Genomic DNA, 19,226 nt, shown 5'->3' with positions numbered 1-19,226 from the left:
ACCTGTAGATTGACATATATGACATATAAGACCCATATGCTAATCCCAAGGGCCCATATCCTAATTTTTTTCTTGTTCGCTTTGGTCATAATAAACTTTTGCTTGTTTATTATGTTTCTATAAGACTGGCTATATATATAAGTCATCTGTACTGATGGCCTCTGTACCTAATAAAAAATAGTCCAGGCTGAAACACTGCTTCTAACTTCAGTCTGAAAGGTTGGAGATAATCTTCTGTAGGGTGAGTAGATGGATATACTGTACGTCAATGTCAATCTTTGCATAAACCCAGCCAAAGCTGGCAACAAGGTAAAACGTGATTGGTTGATACTGGAGGACAGTATATCACCTCTAGACTCTGCAGAAGGGGAGCTGAAACTGCAGAGACAGTGGAAAATGAGTGGGGGCAAGACTAAAAGCTAACTGGCCGTAATCTCTTTAACTTGCTAACAGCCCATTGCACATAACGAAAGGACAGCAACACTAAATATAGTGTTTTTTTTCCATATGCAAAATAACAGGGTTGTAAACTGGCTTAATATTAAACCTAATAATTGTTCGCATTCTTACTACTTATACATCAAAGAACATCTTAAAATAAATGCCTTTGTGGCATCTTAAAAATCTTCCCCTAAAACTGCATTTTCCCACCATTTTCAGAACCGCCTCAGACGTCTGCACAGACAGGCTTTAGCACAGACGTGACATTTTAACTGAAAAAGACATCGACTGTACAACAGAAATGACAAATACATTGTTAGATTTGATTAGGCTATAAAACGATGAGTCAAATCAGAATGAATGACTCAGTCCGTTAACATGTGGAGTATGAAGTACCACTCCTGCCGTTTTATTGAAACAAGGATTTTAGGCCTTCCAGTCATACTGATGATTCATGGCCAGGCTCATCCAGGTATAATAACAGTGCCCTGTTGAGGTAAGATGTGTCTGACAACGAGTTTATTTTGATGATCTCTAGAGAAAATGGGACTAGGATGTAAGAGAACCGAAGGAGAGTTGATAAGGTACTTTTCAAATACTGTTACTCACACCGTACATATATGAGACTGATACCGAGCTTCGAGAAAGCAACATATTCCCACATAATGGCAAGCAAAGGTTTCAGTGCCAATCATATGGACGGGATTATGCTCAGCATCTGAGTCTAATTGCTCTCAGCTTTCCTCGTGTATTCTGAAGCAGTGAAATGGCAGCTCTTCAGGGACAGAACGAGCCGCACGTATGCAGCTATAAATCTAAAGAGCTTTCATATTTCCCAAACTTGTTCAGCTCAGCTGAAGTGATCCATTTTCCATGCAGAGCGCCGCAAGCGGAACACTGCTGCTCGGCTTCTCTCACCGCCTTCGATTTATGAGAAACCAAGTAGTGCTATAACATTAAAAAAAAACACAAATTCATGTGTCCTTGTGGTGTTCTGTACGAGAACCAGAGGAGCCAATTATGAGACTTTCCATCTGTTAAAGATTTGAGAATCTTTCTGCTCACCAAGAGAGTTTCCACTGCGGTAAATGACAAAGCAAAATATCCTGCTTAATCAAGCCTTAAACCATTTCCAATAAAGAAGACCTCTTCTTGATGTGCATATACACATACCTACACATCATATAATGTTTCTAAAACAGACACATTAAATGTTTTAATGGTATAAGAGAGGAAATATTAACTTTGATTCTTGGAATGCACCCAAAAGGTGTGAATTTCGCTGCAGGCACTCTGTGCTGACTTTTGTGCTGAAGCAATTTCCCAATGCTAATGCTAGTAATCCGTTCCTCGGCACTCCTTGCTAAATCCTTGCGGTTGGCAGTCCATGTAAATTCTGGACGCTTTGTGAATTAGCTCTGGCGGGTGTATTAAACTGAGTAAGCTGTGTTGCTCTACTAGTAATCAATGGCAATTTACACATAAGCAATTGTAGGCCATGCATGATTGCACTGAGAGCAGCCTCCTTGAGTCAAGGCTATCTACAAAATATGTTTCTGTCTCAATGGTTGCTGTGCTGCAGTGTTTCCTGCAGAAAACAACACAGTATATAGGAATATACTATGTCTGGCTGTGGAACATGAGGGTGTCACTGTCAGCCTGGAATTACGGACTTGCTACTAAAACAGAAAATAAAGAAATAGACATGTTGTAGGTTTCCGTCAGTTGTCCCTAACTGAGTGAAACGGAATCAGTTGTGCTGTTTCAGCTAAATCCAGTGAGCTGTTAGACCGATATGTGTTTGTTGGGTCAATGCACCCTTCCTGACTAACATCAATATATTAGCTTTAAGCCCCAGGCATCACCTACAGTCAAAAAAGAATAAACTGAACATAATTCCAATCATGCCACACATTTCCAATCAGTCTAAAGGATCAGAGTCAGCATGAACAGTTACTGCAACATAAAATTCAGTCTGTACATTTTATTTCATGAATCAGCTCTAAATTTAATTTAGAGAAGTACTTTCATGAATGAATGAATTTTATGTTGACTATACAGGCTAAAGTATTGGGACACCTGCTCATTCATTGTCTTCTAAAAGTAAGGGTATGAAAAAAGAGAGAGTTTATCCAGCTTTTGTTGGAGTAACAGCCTCTACTGTCTCTACGGGGCAGTGGTGGAGTGGGGCGGGATATCGATATCGGGTTAGAGCGCCGGGATAACGATAACAGGGTTGTGGGTTCGATTCCCGGGCTCGGCAAGCTGCCACTGTTGGGCCCTTGAGCAAGGCCCTTTACCCTCTCTGCTCCCGGGCGCTGGAGTTGGCTGCCCACCGCTCTGGGTGTGTGTGTGTACTCACTGCCCCTAACACATGTGTGTGTGTGAGTGTGTGTTCACTACCAGATGGGTTAAATGCGGAGGACACATTTCACTGTACAGTGTACACTGTACAATGACAAATACATGCACCTTTACCTTTATGGATTTGATTGTATTCAGCGGCAACGGCATTAGAGAGGTTAGTTGTTGGATGGTCACTACCGCACCTCCAGTACCATCCATCATTCCAGAGAACATAGTTGCACTACTCCACAGCTCAATGCTGGGGGCTTTATACCCCTGTAGCCCACAACTGGCATTAGGCAATGGTGTCAATAGGTTCCTACTAACCTAACTGACTAATTTAGCATGGCATAAATACTGTAGTGTATGTTAGGACAGCTACTGGTAATGCCTACTTTTCACTATTACAGTAATGAATATAATATGTCATAACAACACATTTCAGCATATGTGACATCTGCCCTGACGTGTTTAGGACATGGTTACGTCAATGTGATGTAGCAGAGCTCAAGGAAAGTGTTACCACATGTTCTTATCGTCACATTTTTGCTGTTTGCTGTTTTGCTTTTCTGACACAATGTGAATCTGGCAGTTGTTCTTTATGTTGTTTTAAAATTTCAGGATGAATGGACCAATAGAAATGCTCCAGTATGACTTTTGGAGTAAATCTTTTTACACTGACTTCCATTGAAAGTTAAGAAGGTTTTTCCTTCTCCTGTAAAGTTGCCGTTTTGGAGAGTCAAGGTTTTGCAACGATATGCTGCTTGGCACTGCATTTTCTTTTTTACACACATCTGTAACTTTATCCATACGCATTGGTCAGTTTTCCCTAAAATAATGACTTTCTCTTAGAACAAGTGTATAAATATGTCCCTGAGTGTGAAAGTTTATATCCCCCCCTGCTGTTTAGGGCAGGCTTTCTGCTGGCTGGACCAGCCTCTGGCCCTGGCTCTAGCTGACTAGCACTAGCAGACCCTGGCAGTAGTCTACCCCTCTCTTTCTCTCTCTCTCCTTTTTAGAGGCTTGTGGTGTGAGGTGCAGTTTCACAGCAGCACCCAGGCAGTAATGTGGGCTGACAGGCACACCGGTGGAGCCACAGCCTGTGGTGCCAGGGCCAGCGAGTTCACTGCATTACAACCAGGGGCAGAGCTCTCATTAAAATGCTCTATTAAACTCTATTATGCTCCTCTGAACCGCTGTGTTCCACTGACTCTTTTTTTTTAATCCATGCACCGGGCAATATGATGAGAACAGAATGAACTGCCGCTGTGTTCTCACAAATGTAAGGCAGCAGCGCATATGATCAGGTGCTGAAAAATGAAAGTGTGCAGCAGTTTGCTTATGAAGACATAACAGTAAAATAGTACAACGTGCTAGGGGTGAACCAAATGTGTGGTGGTCGGCTGCCCACAACAAAGGCCTACGATCTTAACACGTCAACAAAAAGTAAACCATGGTTTTTACTGAAGATCAAATTTAAGGTAGTTTGGCAGAAAACAGTCTGTTACATAATTCCCCTTAGGCCCAATGTAGTAGATCAGCCAAGACATGATTGGTGTCCAGTGTTAGCTACTTCAATTCTGCACTGAAACTATAAGGATAATTTAGCTAACAAATAATGGAAAGTTTATATCTGCCAATTACTCTTAAAACTGCACGCCTACATGATCAAAAACTGGCCTCAAACTGTGTTGAGCTGTTAAAGTGCCCATATCCTGGATTTTTCTTCCATTTTTTTTATCCCTGAGGTCCACTTAGGATGTTTGTGTGTGTTTATATTCCAAAAACAGCCATTATTTATTATTTAACATGCTGCTTTTCTTACTGTCCTACTTGAAAAACTGGTGTAAGCAAATTACTTCTGTTCTCATTGGTTGACCTGCATTTTTTTCCTCTTTTAAAAATTGTGCAGACTGAAATATGCTTTGCAACTTGTTGTGGTGCTGTGGAATGAATAGCTTCTGGGTCACACAAAAACCCACTTTTGCCATTTTTGCCATTTCTTTGATAAAATTTATATTTGGCACAAATAACAAGTTAAACCACTCCCGGTTAGCCATGTACTGAACTGTATACACACTCTTACCAGCCTGGTTGGTGGTGATGTTCACTGCGGCAAACTGTGGCGAGTACGGGCTCTGGTCAGAGACGCCATTAACTGCCTGGATCTCGAAGGTGTACTGTGTGTGGGCCAGAAGATCACTGATGTGGACCTGGGACTCGGTCAGGCCCAGTTGCCTTGGGACAAACTGCACGTTGTCCCCACAGCGTGTGCAGGCCCCGCGGCCTGAGCCGCAACTCTTGCAGATGATGTTGTAGACAACGTCCTCGCGGCCGCCATTCTCACGTGGTGGGCTCCACACCAGCCTCAGTGACGTCTCGTTCACGCTGGAGATCACTCTCTGGGGGGCCGAGGGCACGGCTGCGGGGGAGAAAACAGTCAAAACGCCTCGTCAGCAAGGCCGACCAGAGCCTCACGGGGCATTCCGGGAGAAAGGCGGATATGCCCGGGGGAGTCGGATCTACAGGTCACTGCCATAATGCACACACATCTGAGCCACGCCAGAGTGGAGAGAAGTTAGAAATGACTGGATGCTCAGGGGCCTTAAAGAATACGCCGAATTGGACACATCGTTTCCAATTTCTCTCAAATGTGCATAATACTATATTAATGCGGTATTGTACAGAAGTCAGAGACCACTCCCCATGTATTTCTTTTCCAGTCAGAATTTTTTTTTTCCAGAAAAAAAGCACAAGACATAGTTAGACAAATGAATTCACAGACTCCTCAGTAACTTCATACAGTATCAGACATTTGAGCATTTAGTGCATGCACTTTTTACCTTTACTATAGCTCCTATTCTTTTCATGACACTCACAGAAAACTGCAGGTAGATTCTTTCACACCTCCAAAGTTCAGCCTTGGTAGTTGGAACATTTTCTGCTTCTCACCATCTAAGTCATTCCAAACACATTAAATGATGCTGATGTCTGGTGTTGATGTCCTTGTGCTAAGATACTCTTCCAAACACCTGCAGATGTTTTCAGATCTTGAAGCGAAATGGAGCTTGATTTTCTCCTCTCTCAAAGATGAAAGCTCTAATAGCGGTTTATCTGATGGGTTTTTTACTCCTGTTTTTTCACTTGTTGTCCTTTCATTTATGCATGTTCATTATTTGTATCTCCTCAGAAATATCTCAGTATACTAAATTCAATACATTTAGTGTAGTCTTTGACTCTTGCAGAGTACTGTGCTATGAGTGAATTCTGAATAAGTGGGACAGGCATTGCAATGCAGGATGTACATTGCATGCGTGACCAACCGTCTGCCTGGTTGATGCCTTGAACACTCTATCCTGTCTTTATGAGCTGATTCTCATTCATTCAGTCCATTATGATTGCTCCATTAGTAAGAGTGAAATCAAAGTAACCTAGCCTTTCTGTTAACTCTTTAATGCACGACATGGTGAAAAGAGCATTGTGTTTATTATAATGCAAAGCAACACTCAGAGAAAAGTATTCGCCTCTTCCCTCAGCTAAAGCACTCAGATTAAGACCGGTATCAGAGTGCTACTCTTATTCACAAATGCCTGCTCCCCTAAAAAGGACAGGGAATTATGCAAATTGCTTTGGGGCTTTTATTTCTTTGGCACCAAAGAATGACATTCTCATTCAAAGTACTCCAGGTCCACTAACTACTGCTCCTAAAAAGGGCAACCGCATCCGAAGATGAAACAGCACGGCGCTGCATGCTTATGCATATGCTATATGAATTACTTGGGATTTAGAGATTTCCACACTGAACAGATGCGGCTGTGGTTCGCATGTTTTTTTTTCGTTTTTTTTTTTTAAGATGCACATATGCATCTTTAAAAAAAACAGATGCAAACAAACAATGCCTGGACAAATCCTTAAAAAATAGTAATAGATGAAAACACTGTACACTACTCTAGATATATTTATATTTATATAATACATAAAAAATAAGATTCAGAATATATTTGAAAAGATACATAGGGCAAAAAGCCCTGTTATAATTTTCTTAGTTTTTACTGTTCAGTTTATTTTATTTAAGTGCATGAATATCTGAACTTAAAAAAGGCTCCTATCACCTGCTTCAGTGCACTGCTGCTCTCACAATCTCCCATTTCTTGAACCAAACAAAAATGAGACATTTTTTGCTAAATGCTCATAAAAGCGACCCATATCTATTGTGTGTTTTTGCTGCAAGCCTCACAAATGTAAATGCGTTAAGCCTGAATTGCATATAGTGTTTATTTGGATAGTATAGACCCTGGAACACAGTCAGATATTTTTTTTCAGGTGAGGTGGGACTGTACTTTTTCTTAAAGGAAACACATGTATAATAGTTTAGGGGTTTGGTTAAATGAATAACAGTTATGAACTGAACTGGATTAATGTATATATAAATATGTGTGTGTAAAAAACAACCACCTTTAATGGGTGGACTTCAGTCTGATCTACCCAAAGAACTTCACGTCCACTATGGAGGAGACCAAGGCCTGATTTCCCAAAGTAGTCTTGGTGTTAAGATCAAGTTTAAGTGGTAGAGATTTATGAATTATCTTTATCAGAAAGATTTAGTCAATCTTAAGAGCTTCAAAGTTAAATAACTGTCTCATCACACTGATTTATCAGTCTACTCACGCTTTAGCAAGAATTACAGTGTTTGTACAGAAGCTATTTGTTACGTTTCTTTTTAGAACCCATTCAACAAACATACATTTATTTTATAAATAAGCAGTAAACAAGCTCTGATGCTGTTTTTTAAGACTATATGTTTTTTGGTCCAGTAGTATTTTGCTGAAAATGTAATGTGGACCGGACACAAAAGCTTAATTTCTGTATTCTGAAAACAAATTCCTATTACTTTTATATGTATTCTGTCACATCTCAACCCTGTACATGAACCTACTTGTGCAGGGCATCTGCACTGGGTCCGAGTCCGTCCGATAGTAGCCATTGCGGCAAACGCAGTTGGTAGCTCCCTCGTTGGTGGTGCGACTATTCATGGGACACTGCAGGCACTGCTGGTCTCCCTGGGATGGTTTGAAGAATCCAGAGGGGCAGGCTGGGTAAAGACAGGTACAGAAAGTACTGTAAGGAAAAGAGCTTGTCATACTTCATACTTCAGCAAAGTTTTTCTGCAAACCTGCAATTCCCCATTGTTACAACTGAAGTTCCGACACTATTATTAGGCCGAACAGAGTGGCTTGACTACTAAGAGAAGTGTCAAACATCTCATACATTTTAGGGTGTGTTTTCGTTATTATTCTGTCTGTAATCTCACAGACAGGCAGGCTCAGACTGAAAGGCATATCACAATGCACTCTGATGGGCCTCTGGTACTGCTGGGCAGCTGGGCCTCTCACTGTTCAGCTTTTGTCTGACACACAAAGAGCAAAGCGCCGCTCAGAAAAATCTGAGTGCACTGACAAAGGCCATGAGAAATTCCAGATGCATTATTTTTTGACGGCCACAAACCACCCAAAGTCACACTTGCCACATTCAGTGCCCCATATTTCCACTGGGAATCGGGCCGCTTCTACTAATGTAGTGCTTCCACTCGTTCAATCCATGGAAGGTCTTTATCGCAAAAAGTCAATCTTATTGAATGATAAGGTCTGACATTAATACAAGATCTACACTATATGAACACGCTGTACTATTACTCTGAGGTGTCTAGGCCAGTGTGACATGTAACATGACAGGCAATCAATAAAATGTCAGGAATTCTCCATCCATCTCCCTGCTGGCGACCACAGAACATCGTCCTGTATGTCCTCCTTACGAATCAATCAACACCTATCAAGGCTGACCACCATCTAACAATCAAGAAGCCATTATCAGAACGAGATCAACTAAACAAGTTTTTGCACAGAATACGATAGTTATAGGTGGACGTGTAGCAACGAACAAAAGGCAGTCCAAACACGTGACATGTTTTCCGCAGGTGCACAGCAGACCCCTTCCCAAAAAACCCACCGAGCTCGAGTGAGTACAAAGAGGCTCATTCTATTAGGCTAATATCCCACAGTGGTTCTGACAGTACAACATTAGTCTTGGCTGGCTCTCTTAGCCTGTGATTGATGACAGGGCGGTTGCTTTCTGCCAGGAGGAATATGAAGCTTACATATTCTCACTTCACAGTTAGTTAAAAGAGAGGGAGGCCCAGAACGAGGTGTTGGTTACGCTTCAGTGGGTGGAGGGCTGAGTGGCAGGAACACAAATGGACAGGGATGGAATTTAATGTCGGTGGTGCCGCAGAGAGCAACAAAAGAGAGCCCGGGTAAAGCAATATCCTGGCGATATATAAGCTATGTACTATATTTCTGAACACGATTGTTTAAGGAGCAGATGGACAATAAGACTCTGGCAGAAGACGGGAGTGAACCTTTATGCAGGTCCAGAGGTTTTTTTTTTTTTTTTTACAGTCCTTGGCTGGTGTATGATTTCTGATTCTGCCTGTGAAACGAAAGCACCCGTTGACAATGCTAATATATGACAAAGGACCTCTTTTACTGCCACTATATAGGACACTCCTCCCTTCGCTAAAGCACATTTCTTTGATATTTTATACAGCACTCTATTTTATTATCATTCTGAGAGTCGGAGAGGCAGTGAAATCTCAAATGTCTACTGAGAAAGATGTTCAAAACAGAATCAGTGCAACCTTCTCAGCATGGGACACTTCACAAGCTATTTACACTTCATGAGTAATGAGTGATGTTAGGTAGTCCTTTAATATTTCTGAAGGATACTAAGATGATGTTATATGATAATAATAATAATAATAATAAGATAATAATATGACATTTAATAAAGTAAAATGGCATTTTATTAACATGCACCTTCAACTGAAATTATGGGTGCTTGTTCCATTTATAACATGGCTTTAATAAGACTTAATATTAATATATAAAGACTTAAAATTATTTAACTTAATAATTAAACTTTTAATGCCTAGTAATCAACACCATGTATACATTACAATCTATCTGTATTTCTCTTTACAATATCTGTAAAAACCTACAGATAACAATTCTTTTACTTTACTTTTTATACTTAAAGGTGCCACAGAATGCATTTATTAAATATTTAAGTTGTCATTTGATGTAAAAATATAAATATATATAAATAGTATGTATTTGACTTTGGTTGGGGGCAGAAATGCCCAGATGTGGTTTTACTACACTGTTAAGATGTTTCCTTTTATGGTGGGCTTGTGAAAAAAAAATATTGCTGGTTTATGGTAGCGTGAAGTAGCAATGGCTCACAAGAGCTGCATAGCCTAGCATAGCATAGCATAGCTTTGCTTTTTGCACTGTAAAAAGGTGTACAGTTAATTACTTGAAAAGCTTGTAGCTAGACTGCTGGCTAATGTTAGCTTTTAGCCTAATACCCGTCTAGCACCCGCTCACTTCACCAGGTCTGGATTCTTTGCGTGTTTACTGCAGTGACTTTAGCTTAAGCTCCCCTATATCATTTACTTCATGATGTTCAGAAATAAAAGTGTTGTTTTGTTTTTTATGTGCTATTAAAGGCTTGTACGCATGTATTATTAGGTCCTTGCATGTTTTATGTAGGTATCATTTAAGTGTAAATTTGTTTTTTTTTATACTGAAATGAATATGGGATTGTTGTTGTGATTTGATTTTTTTTTTATTTTCTATGATTTTTACACGGTAAATTCCTTTGAATTCTGCCAGTTTCACAAACATTTCATCACTAGGCTAGAGCTTTATTACATTAGCCAACAGACAGTCAGACACTCGTCAACACTTCCAAACAGCTGCTTAGCTTAAAATGAGCTTAAATAGTGCGAGACGGTGCATATATTAAACCTGCAGGACAAACCGAAAAACCTGCTTTTCATTCTCCCCTCATCAAACACAGCAGTCACTGACGTCGCAGGTGCCTCTCTCAGACATCTGTAATTATATAAAGTATTGATGCAATCTACTGCAGGCCTTGTGTCATAGATCAGAGTTTGCAGCCGTCTTTGAGGAATCCATATCCGAGGTTCCCCCATTACCCCCCACTGCTTTCCTTGGCCTACTTCGGCATGAAGCCACAGATGTCTGAGTAACTCTCCCCGGCGTTGCAGGCAGCAGGAGAAATATTAATATCCATTAGAAGTGTTCTGCCAACCTGCTGCACTCTAATGCTGCTGCAGCCTAATAGGGGATGAGGAAAGATCTCCACCCGCTTCATTATCACTGGGCTGCCTCTCGACCTCTCTGTGAGGTGAACAGGATGTCTGTTATCAGCATTATGTGAACATATGAGCTGAGCATTGTATATAATAAGACTATAGGCATTACAGCTCACGCTATAGATAAACCAGTAAGTAGGGTAATATGACATTTCATCAAATCTCTCCAATTTAATACTCAAGATTCAAATTGGCCAGTTCCAGCAGAAAACGCTGAATCAAATAACAGAGAAAAACAAGAACAATGCCGATTTGATTTTGTGACATATTTAGTCTGACATACCACGGAATTGCTTGTGGCGCAACAAAATATAAAGTGAATAAAGTAGGTCATACAATGAGGAGTGAAGCCGAATGTAGCCTCACATTAATCTAAAAATAAAGAAATGAAATCTATTATACAATACCATTATACTGCAAGTACAGCCCTGTTATTGTATGTATACAACTCAACAAGCATTTAGATGCTTAGATGGTTCTTTGCCTGGTTAACTGGTTCTTCTCTATGATGGAAAACCTTAGAGAAAAAAGGTCTTAAAAATAAAGGTGCTTCAGATGGTTCTTGAAATGCTGCCACAGAAGAACTACTTTTAGTTCCATAAGGAAGTCAAGTCATAGAGATGTATGAGTGTGAAGAACCTTTTACAGGTCTAAAGAACTGATTTATGTAAATGTTTTTTTTTTTTTTTTTTTTACCAAGGTAAAGATCTCTATTACAACCATGTTTTCTTCTGGAAGAAAAAGTGGCTATTCTTTGGCAACACTCAAATAACCTTTTAATGCACCTTTTCATTATTAAGAATAGAGATGAACTGATCAACTGGCTATTAATCACTGTCGACAATAGACCGATAATTCAATCATTATATGATTCATATTTTGTGAGTTGCTGCAGCGCTCATTCAACCACCGGATGGCAATATGGACCTTGCCCAACAAGCGTGTCAGTCAGACGTGCAAACGTTTGTAGAATGTGTAAAACTAACATGCCTCTTGAGGGAAGCAGAGTAACGACTTCTAACACCACTAATCTAATTCCACTTTTGAGAGTCCATCACTCAGCCCAGTACAGTGAGTATCAGTGAGTAGCGATACTCTGGCTATGTTCAGAATGCAGGCAAATGGGATTTGTTTCTCAGATCTGATCTTTTAATACATTATTTGCAAACGATCAGATTGGTTTTGCATGTCCAGACATCACAAACCTATCTGCATGGGTTGCTATGGTAATGACGTAAGGATCAGCAACGAACCTGTAGCGGAGTCCTTAAATCCTGCACTTTTGGCATTGTTTGCTGCATTGCAAGTGACACAAAAGGAGCTTTGAAATCTGATTTGAGTGACTAGAGCGTCCAGACTAAGATGCATCTGTACAAATTCAATTGCAATTGCATTTCTAACCACCTCCAAAAGTGGGCTGGCAATCTGAACATAGCATCTGAACTCTGAATGAACAGACTCTCACTGCTGGTATTTGGAGATCGACAGTGTTTTAAGTGTGGTCAAAAAGTAAAGTACTTTTCATCTTGAAAGACAAAGCATGGAGTATTACAGAAGCCCTGCACGATGATGCAATACCAAGTCTGCCTGGAAACATTAATGTGGAATTCAGCCACTGATCGTACTAAAAGATGGTCGACAATCGGTAATGGCCCCAGAAACATTAATTGGTCCATCTCTAGTTTAGAGTATACCTAGCCTGAATTTCCTGGACAATCACAGCTCATTACACCTCACTATTAGTACTGCAATTAGTGTTGATGAATGTATCCTGCTTTAGCCATAATGTGATCACTGAGGCCTTCACAAACACTAATATGCCATTGCAGTAACTCCTCTGCAAATCATTCAATAATAAAAAAAAAGATTTTGGATAAACATGTACTGTCTATCCAGACTGTCTATTATTCTGACTATTATTACTATTATTAAGTGGGAGGCAGCAGCATCTGCACATTCTTATCACTTTGTTCTATTTAAACCATGCTATGTGTGACCATCTGCCAAAAGTTACAGTAAATATCCCTTTTTGCCACATTAAAGAAGTGAGCTTTAGATCTAGGCTAACGAACAAAAAGCCAGTGAAGAAGGTCGGCCCGATTCTCTGGTCAGGCTGTGTGTTGCAGAACGAGGCTGCATGCAGCAGAATGGGGGTCGGGGTCAATGTGGGACAGCGGGGCAGGACCACAGGCTCAGAGAACAGCTGGTGCTTGAGCCAAATCTATGCACCCGCATTCTGCTGCAAACCCAAAGGGACGGTTATACATATCATACTTCACAATAAACTATAAACTATAAGCCATGAGGAGACCTTAAACAACTTCAAATGCTGCGATGGAAGACACTGATCAGAAGATATACACAGTACAGTCTTTCATCCAATAAAAAATAACTTTGAGATGACATGGGAAAGGGGATGAGGTAAGCTTTGCTCAGGAACACAATTGCATATTGCTGTTGCTCCAAGTCTTATAAATGAGGAAAGTCTAATAAATTATGGAAAGTGTTTAGTATGTATGCAGGTAGGAAGGGGCAATATGGCACTAGTACAATATCAGCAGACCTAAAGACATGTTCACATTAAATATTACAATATTGGGGTGTGAATAGTAGGGATGAACCAATAAGGGTCTTTATGAATGTGATATTTTTAATATGTTTACACCAATCAGCCATAACATCCGCACCACCTGCCTAATACTGAGTAGGTCCCCCTTGTGCCACCACAGCAGATCTGGCCATGCAAGGCATGGACTCCATAAGGCCTCTGAAGGCATCCTGTGGTATCCCATGTCAAAGTAGCTCAGATCCTTAAACGTGACTGTTTTTCCTGCTTTTAACTGACTGTTCATTTGCTGCCTACTAAATTCCACCCCTTGACAGATGCCACTGTAGAGGAAAATAATCAATGTTTTTCACTTCACCAGTCAGTGGTGCTAAGGTTATATTAGTCTACAGCCTTTTTTTGAAAACCTTGTTTATTTCTCAGCCTGCAGCAGGTGTCCTGAAAATTTCTCTGTTCACAAGAGAACACAAAATGCCCCTAAAACCACAAAATACCTAAAAAGACCTAATAAAAATACAATGCAAGGCTAAAGCACATTTACTAACAACTATAAACTAAAAGGTCTAAAAGTCCTTATAGAAATGTCTGTACACTCTGCACCTGTCTTTGCAATGCAGTCAGACAGTTATTTCCAGCCACACAAGACCAGGCTTGTATAATGGGAGAGACCAAAATACTCAAATTACTCTAACAAACATCTTTCACATCACTGATTCAAAATGACACAAACAACCCCATGTATAGTTTTGTAGCATTCGGCTCAATAATGCACAAAAAACATGATTTTCCAGCATGTTCTGGCTACTGCGCTTGCACAGTTCTGCCCATATGCTGTGTTTAAATGGACAGAAGGCCAAAACACATGGAAAAAGCTAAGTAAAAAAAAATGCAGTCTTGAAGATGGGGCCTAAATTATTGTCCACATATAAACCTGTCCAATGCTGCTGTTTTTTTATGCAACTGTCAACAGATAACGATATCATTATGACAAACTATGACAGTATCCTTTTCAGTGTTTCACTAACTGTGAAGTTCTATGTACAATTAATGAGGAATTATGCTGGAGGTTTATCGAGGTATCATCATGATTCACACATGCAATCTCCCATTAGGGAAAAATCCCTAAGCTGTCCCTGAGACAGCTGCATCACTTGGGAATTTCTTTGATTTAGCTTTTTTAGAGACTGTATGCAGATAGCTAGTTTTGAGGAAGCACTGAAGATGATGTGAAAATGCTTAGACAGTGCCCAACCCCACAACTATACATGTGTTCAGTATGTGTAGCAAAAGGAATGGGCAATCTTATTTCTTCAGCAGTGGTAAATAAGAAACCTAATCCCACAGTCTATATGGGTAGGCTGGCTCTCAGTACACACATGCACAAACGAGACAGACAATGCTAGATGCTCCTCAAAGCCAGTTAGTGTGAGAGCACTGTCATAGACATCACGCTTCAGACACCATGTGACCAGCCGGTTCCCAATGGCTGCCACAGCTCTGTACTGTCAGTCAGCACAGAAACTGGCGAGCTCATCTCACACAGACTCTCACACACAGCATATTCTCAGAATTCTAAGTGGTTTAGATGCCAACAGATCTTCATTAAAATGTGGCAGTAGTCCAGCATTTTAATATTTGTAGAATGAGCTACACTGTTATTGTATCGGTAGCAAACTTCGGATATACACTACATGTCTAAAAGCATCCAGACACCCCTACTAATTAGTGATTTAAGCAACTTTAAAGAGCACCCATTGCTGACACAGGCACTCATTTGCGCACACACTGCTTTGAAGGAAAACACTGCCAACGAAACCCCTTAGTGGGAAACTCTGGAGCAGCCGCACATTAGCCATGTCCAAGCCAAGCATGAGCTAGAGGGGTATAAAAGCCCCCCAGCATTGGAACTGCTCTGGAATGCGTTGCAGAAGCGTTTGGGATCCAGGTAATCATTCGACATCAGCACCTGACCTTACTAATGCTATTGTGGCTCAATGCAAATAAATCTTCAGAGTAATGTTCCAACATATCACTATATGTTGGAACATTGCTGTAAAGATTTTTTTTGCATTAAGCCACAGTAGTATTAGTAAGGTCATGTTGCCTTTCTAGAAAAGTAGATGCTGTTACTGGACAAAACAGTAAGAACTGGACCCATTGGGTACAAACCAATGCATTTTACAAAAAACAGTTATGGCCTGTGTGCATAGTAAAATGCAATTGTGTTTCTCTGCCTCATGTGGAAGGATCATATAAAAATGGATGGAGACATTTTAAAATCGGGAAAATTTGAAGGCCTGACGGAGGCAAGAGCCTCAAACAGATGCTGTATCAATATTTACCAACAGTAAAACATTATTAAAGATGAAGCTCAATGTATGAGTGTGAGGAACCCTGGTACATATACGCTGTGATGGGGCAGCAGTACGCACTCACAGTCAAGTCTAACTGAACAGTCTGGTGGTTTTGTCTCAGGATTGATTACCACTCCATTATTTCAGTGTTTTCTATAAACCCTGTCTCTAATGAGAGCACAGTTAATAGGCAGAGCTAGGCCCAGTTTGTGAGATTAGCAGCAGCTTTTGTAAATCAAACATTAATCTTGTCCTTAGTATGTTTCAAAATTCAAGTAACTAGAAGGTGGTCATGATACTAGAACACGAGGCTGATACGAGGTGAAGTATCACAGAGCTCTAGCAATGTCCCAATCAGGGATCGGGGGCCATCCAGGCATTTTTTTAAGGATCAGGTATGCTGATCCATTTTTGATCCTTGGTTTTGTTGAAGCAGCTGACAGGGGTGACAGTTAGCATTAGGGTACTCGGATTGGTTTGGGGGGGGGCAATAAAATTTATATTTTATAATTTATACAATTTTTATTTGGGGATTTAGGACATCCCTACAATCACTGTCTGAACACTGAATGTTGGATTGAACACATATTTAGATATATAATTAGAGCCCAATGATCAAACAAGATTAATCAATCAATGGTTTTATCAATACAAGCAAAGGTCAAGCATGAGTTTGAAGAGAAGGAGGTGTGTGAATTTCCGCCACGAGAAGGAAATGGAAGAGGTTTTATAAGGCACATAATAAAGGGGAGGAAGTTTGGCTGTGGTCCCAAGCAATAACCATTTCATAACTCTATTAAATGTATTGAGAGTTAGTGTATTGCATTGTCTGCCAAATCACAATATTGAAACGTGAACATTTGAACCTTTGATACTTTGTTGAACTTGTTGAACATATTATTTTGCTGTACTTTTAGCTGAACCCCACAATTGTGCCTGTTGGACAAAACAAGTGGAAAGAGTATTGATGGCTGAATACTGAATATACTCTACTAAATTTATGCAGTAAGGTATTTTGCTTCAATACATAAGAAAATAACAAATCCTGATTATACACAGTTGAGACCTCCTGCAGTTGTCATTTGTACTTAGTTCTAAGCTCCTCACTCTTACTGGTTGGCAGTTTTCTTTTAATTAAATTGAATTACATTTCAATTAATTAAATAGCTCTGAATTGTTCAATATTTTGCTCCCATGGTCGGCTTCAACTGCAATTCACCAAGCATGACTACCAGCATGAAACTCAGCAAGGGTGGGAGAATTCTTGGTAGAAGAGCTGACCTACATACAGCTATATCCTCACGACGGTTGTGTTTTTATAAGTTGTCACATGTATTGAATGGTTTGACGCATTGCAGGTTCACCTTTAGAACTAAAATGTGTCTGTTGTTGATAGTTGATAAAAAAAGAAAACCTTTAATAAGGAAAACTGCTCTTCACGTGCAGCTGGACCTCAGAATTGTGTCTGTTTTTGTAACTCTGGCAGCAAAAAAAAAATGGGCATGGATTTTTTTTTTTTTACATCTGTTGTACATTCAGCTATCTTTTCCCACTGGACAGCGTTCTGTAACACGGCACCACAGCTTTGTAGCCATCATCTTGTTTTCATCCTCAGACACGCTCATTAACTCCAGACGACATCTGAGGGAATTCTACCAAATTTTCATCATCAGGCGAGAGGGCTCACAGATTAGTCCTGAATTCTTTGCAGACGCAAGGGATTATCCAGCAGGATTCATGGGATAGAGCATGGGAGGCATGGGGATGGGAGGTTTGCCCCCAAATGTATTGAGAGAAAGCCTGGCGGTCAGCAGGAGCAGCAGGACCAGTGCAAAGCAGCAGATGACAGTCTAATATGGGGGGGGGCAGCATTCCAAGACACATGCTTGTGAGATCTGGGAACAGGGCACGAACATAAAGCAGAGTAAACTCCAGAGAGCAAAGTCCATCAGAGGCTCTTTCACAGACTCTTTGCGGCTAACGTCTGGAATCCCAACAATGACACGATTTATGAAGAGCGAGCTGAAGAATATTCTGGAGTGTGTGGTCTAGAAGGAAGAAGACATTTCCTCAAAACACAGCCAAGCTCATTACTATGACAAAACCTGACCACTTCTATTGTGTCTAGTGGGAAGGTGGTCTTGCCGCAACGGCAAACATGCCGTAGGAGTCCGATGAAAGTCCATTCCGCAGGGAGGCAAAATTTAGATTTCAGCACGGAACCCCTTGCCAAATATGCGAGGAAGTGTGTGTGTTGTGGATTTTTGATTTTAATCAGAACAAGCATCTTCTGTCAAATAGAGCTCATTTCATCTCTGCTTAAGCAGTTTGCATGACAGACCAGTTCCTGCTAGCACCTGATACCCATAGAGCAAAAAAAAAAAGAACAAGAAAAAAAATGCAGACCACAATCCATCCATTGTAGATGTACTATGAAAGGCTTCAAAAGTGGCCCAGTGAGGACGGACTCCTTGCTGAGCTTTATTTTTTTTATCTGGCCTGAACATTCCAGAAAGTTGTCCACATGATGAAGTTTGAAAGATACTCTTCTGCCTGAACGTTCGCTCTGAGATGTGCAGAGCTTGAGGGAACCCTTTGAAAGAGCAGTGATGGCTGAATACTGAATACGCTGTCCTAAACGTATTCAGTAATGTATTCTGCTGCAATACATAAAAGGTATCGAATTAAGAAGACATTTAGAACGCATCTTAATGAGACACATGGGAAAGGAATCTGCTGCTGTAATTTTCTCAGAATTCCCTTTTTTCTTCATGTAATTCTTCATGTTATTATGTTATAATTCTGTTAATCATTAAACATTTGCTTATCTTTCGTATTCAACTCTGAAATTCTGTACATGTCTTTGCTCTCATGGTCTGCTTCAGTCCACTGCTGCTTACACAATGCTCGGAGCAGGACTACTCTGTGGTGAATGTGCCAGTTGTTACAAGCCTCCTACACATTAAAGTGTTAAAACTTTCACTTGAACTGTCCAAGTGCAAAAATACTGAACACTGGTACAGTTCAGTCATATAGAAAATATATAGAACATATAGAAACTTATCACTGCTAAACAGGTTTCACCACTAAGGGAATTCAACTCAATGATCCATGAGCATCCAAAATGCTTAGTAACACTGAGATAAATAACTGATCAGCGCAGTGATTTATCAGTCTACTCAGGCTTTAGCAGAGTTCAGTAACACTGAGATAAATAACTGATCAGCACAGTGAGTTATCAGTCTACTCATGCTTTAGTAGAGCTCAGTAACACTGAGATAAA

At 40.3% G+C, this 19,226-nt stretch overlaps 1 protein-coding gene across 2 annotated transcripts in view; it reads right to left on the bottom strand.

The window, feature by feature from the left end:
* ephb2a (eph receptor B2a) overlaps positions 1-19,226 on the bottom strand; it is a 72,902-nt gene that overhangs the window by 14,972 nt on the left and 38,704 nt on the right. For both annotated transcript variants that reach the window (XM_072656372.1, XM_072656373.1), the window contains exons 4-5: positions 7,724-7,879; positions 4,874-5,209 (exon numbers count right to left, since the gene is read on the bottom strand). In XM_072656372.1, the coding sequence (XP_072512473.1) occupies positions 4,874-5,209; positions 7,724-7,879 (492 nt within the window). The remainder of the gene's footprint in view (positions 1-4,873; positions 5,210-7,723; positions 7,880-19,226) is intronic.

Source organism: Salminus brasiliensis, chromosome 14, assembly GCF_030463535.1.
Source record: "Salminus brasiliensis chromosome 14, fSalBra1.hap2, whole genome shotgun sequence".
NCBI classification, from domain to species: domain Eukaryota; kingdom Metazoa; phylum Chordata; class Actinopteri; order Characiformes; family Bryconidae; genus Salminus; species Salminus brasiliensis.
This window is presented reverse-complemented; position numbering and strand designations above follow the sequence as displayed.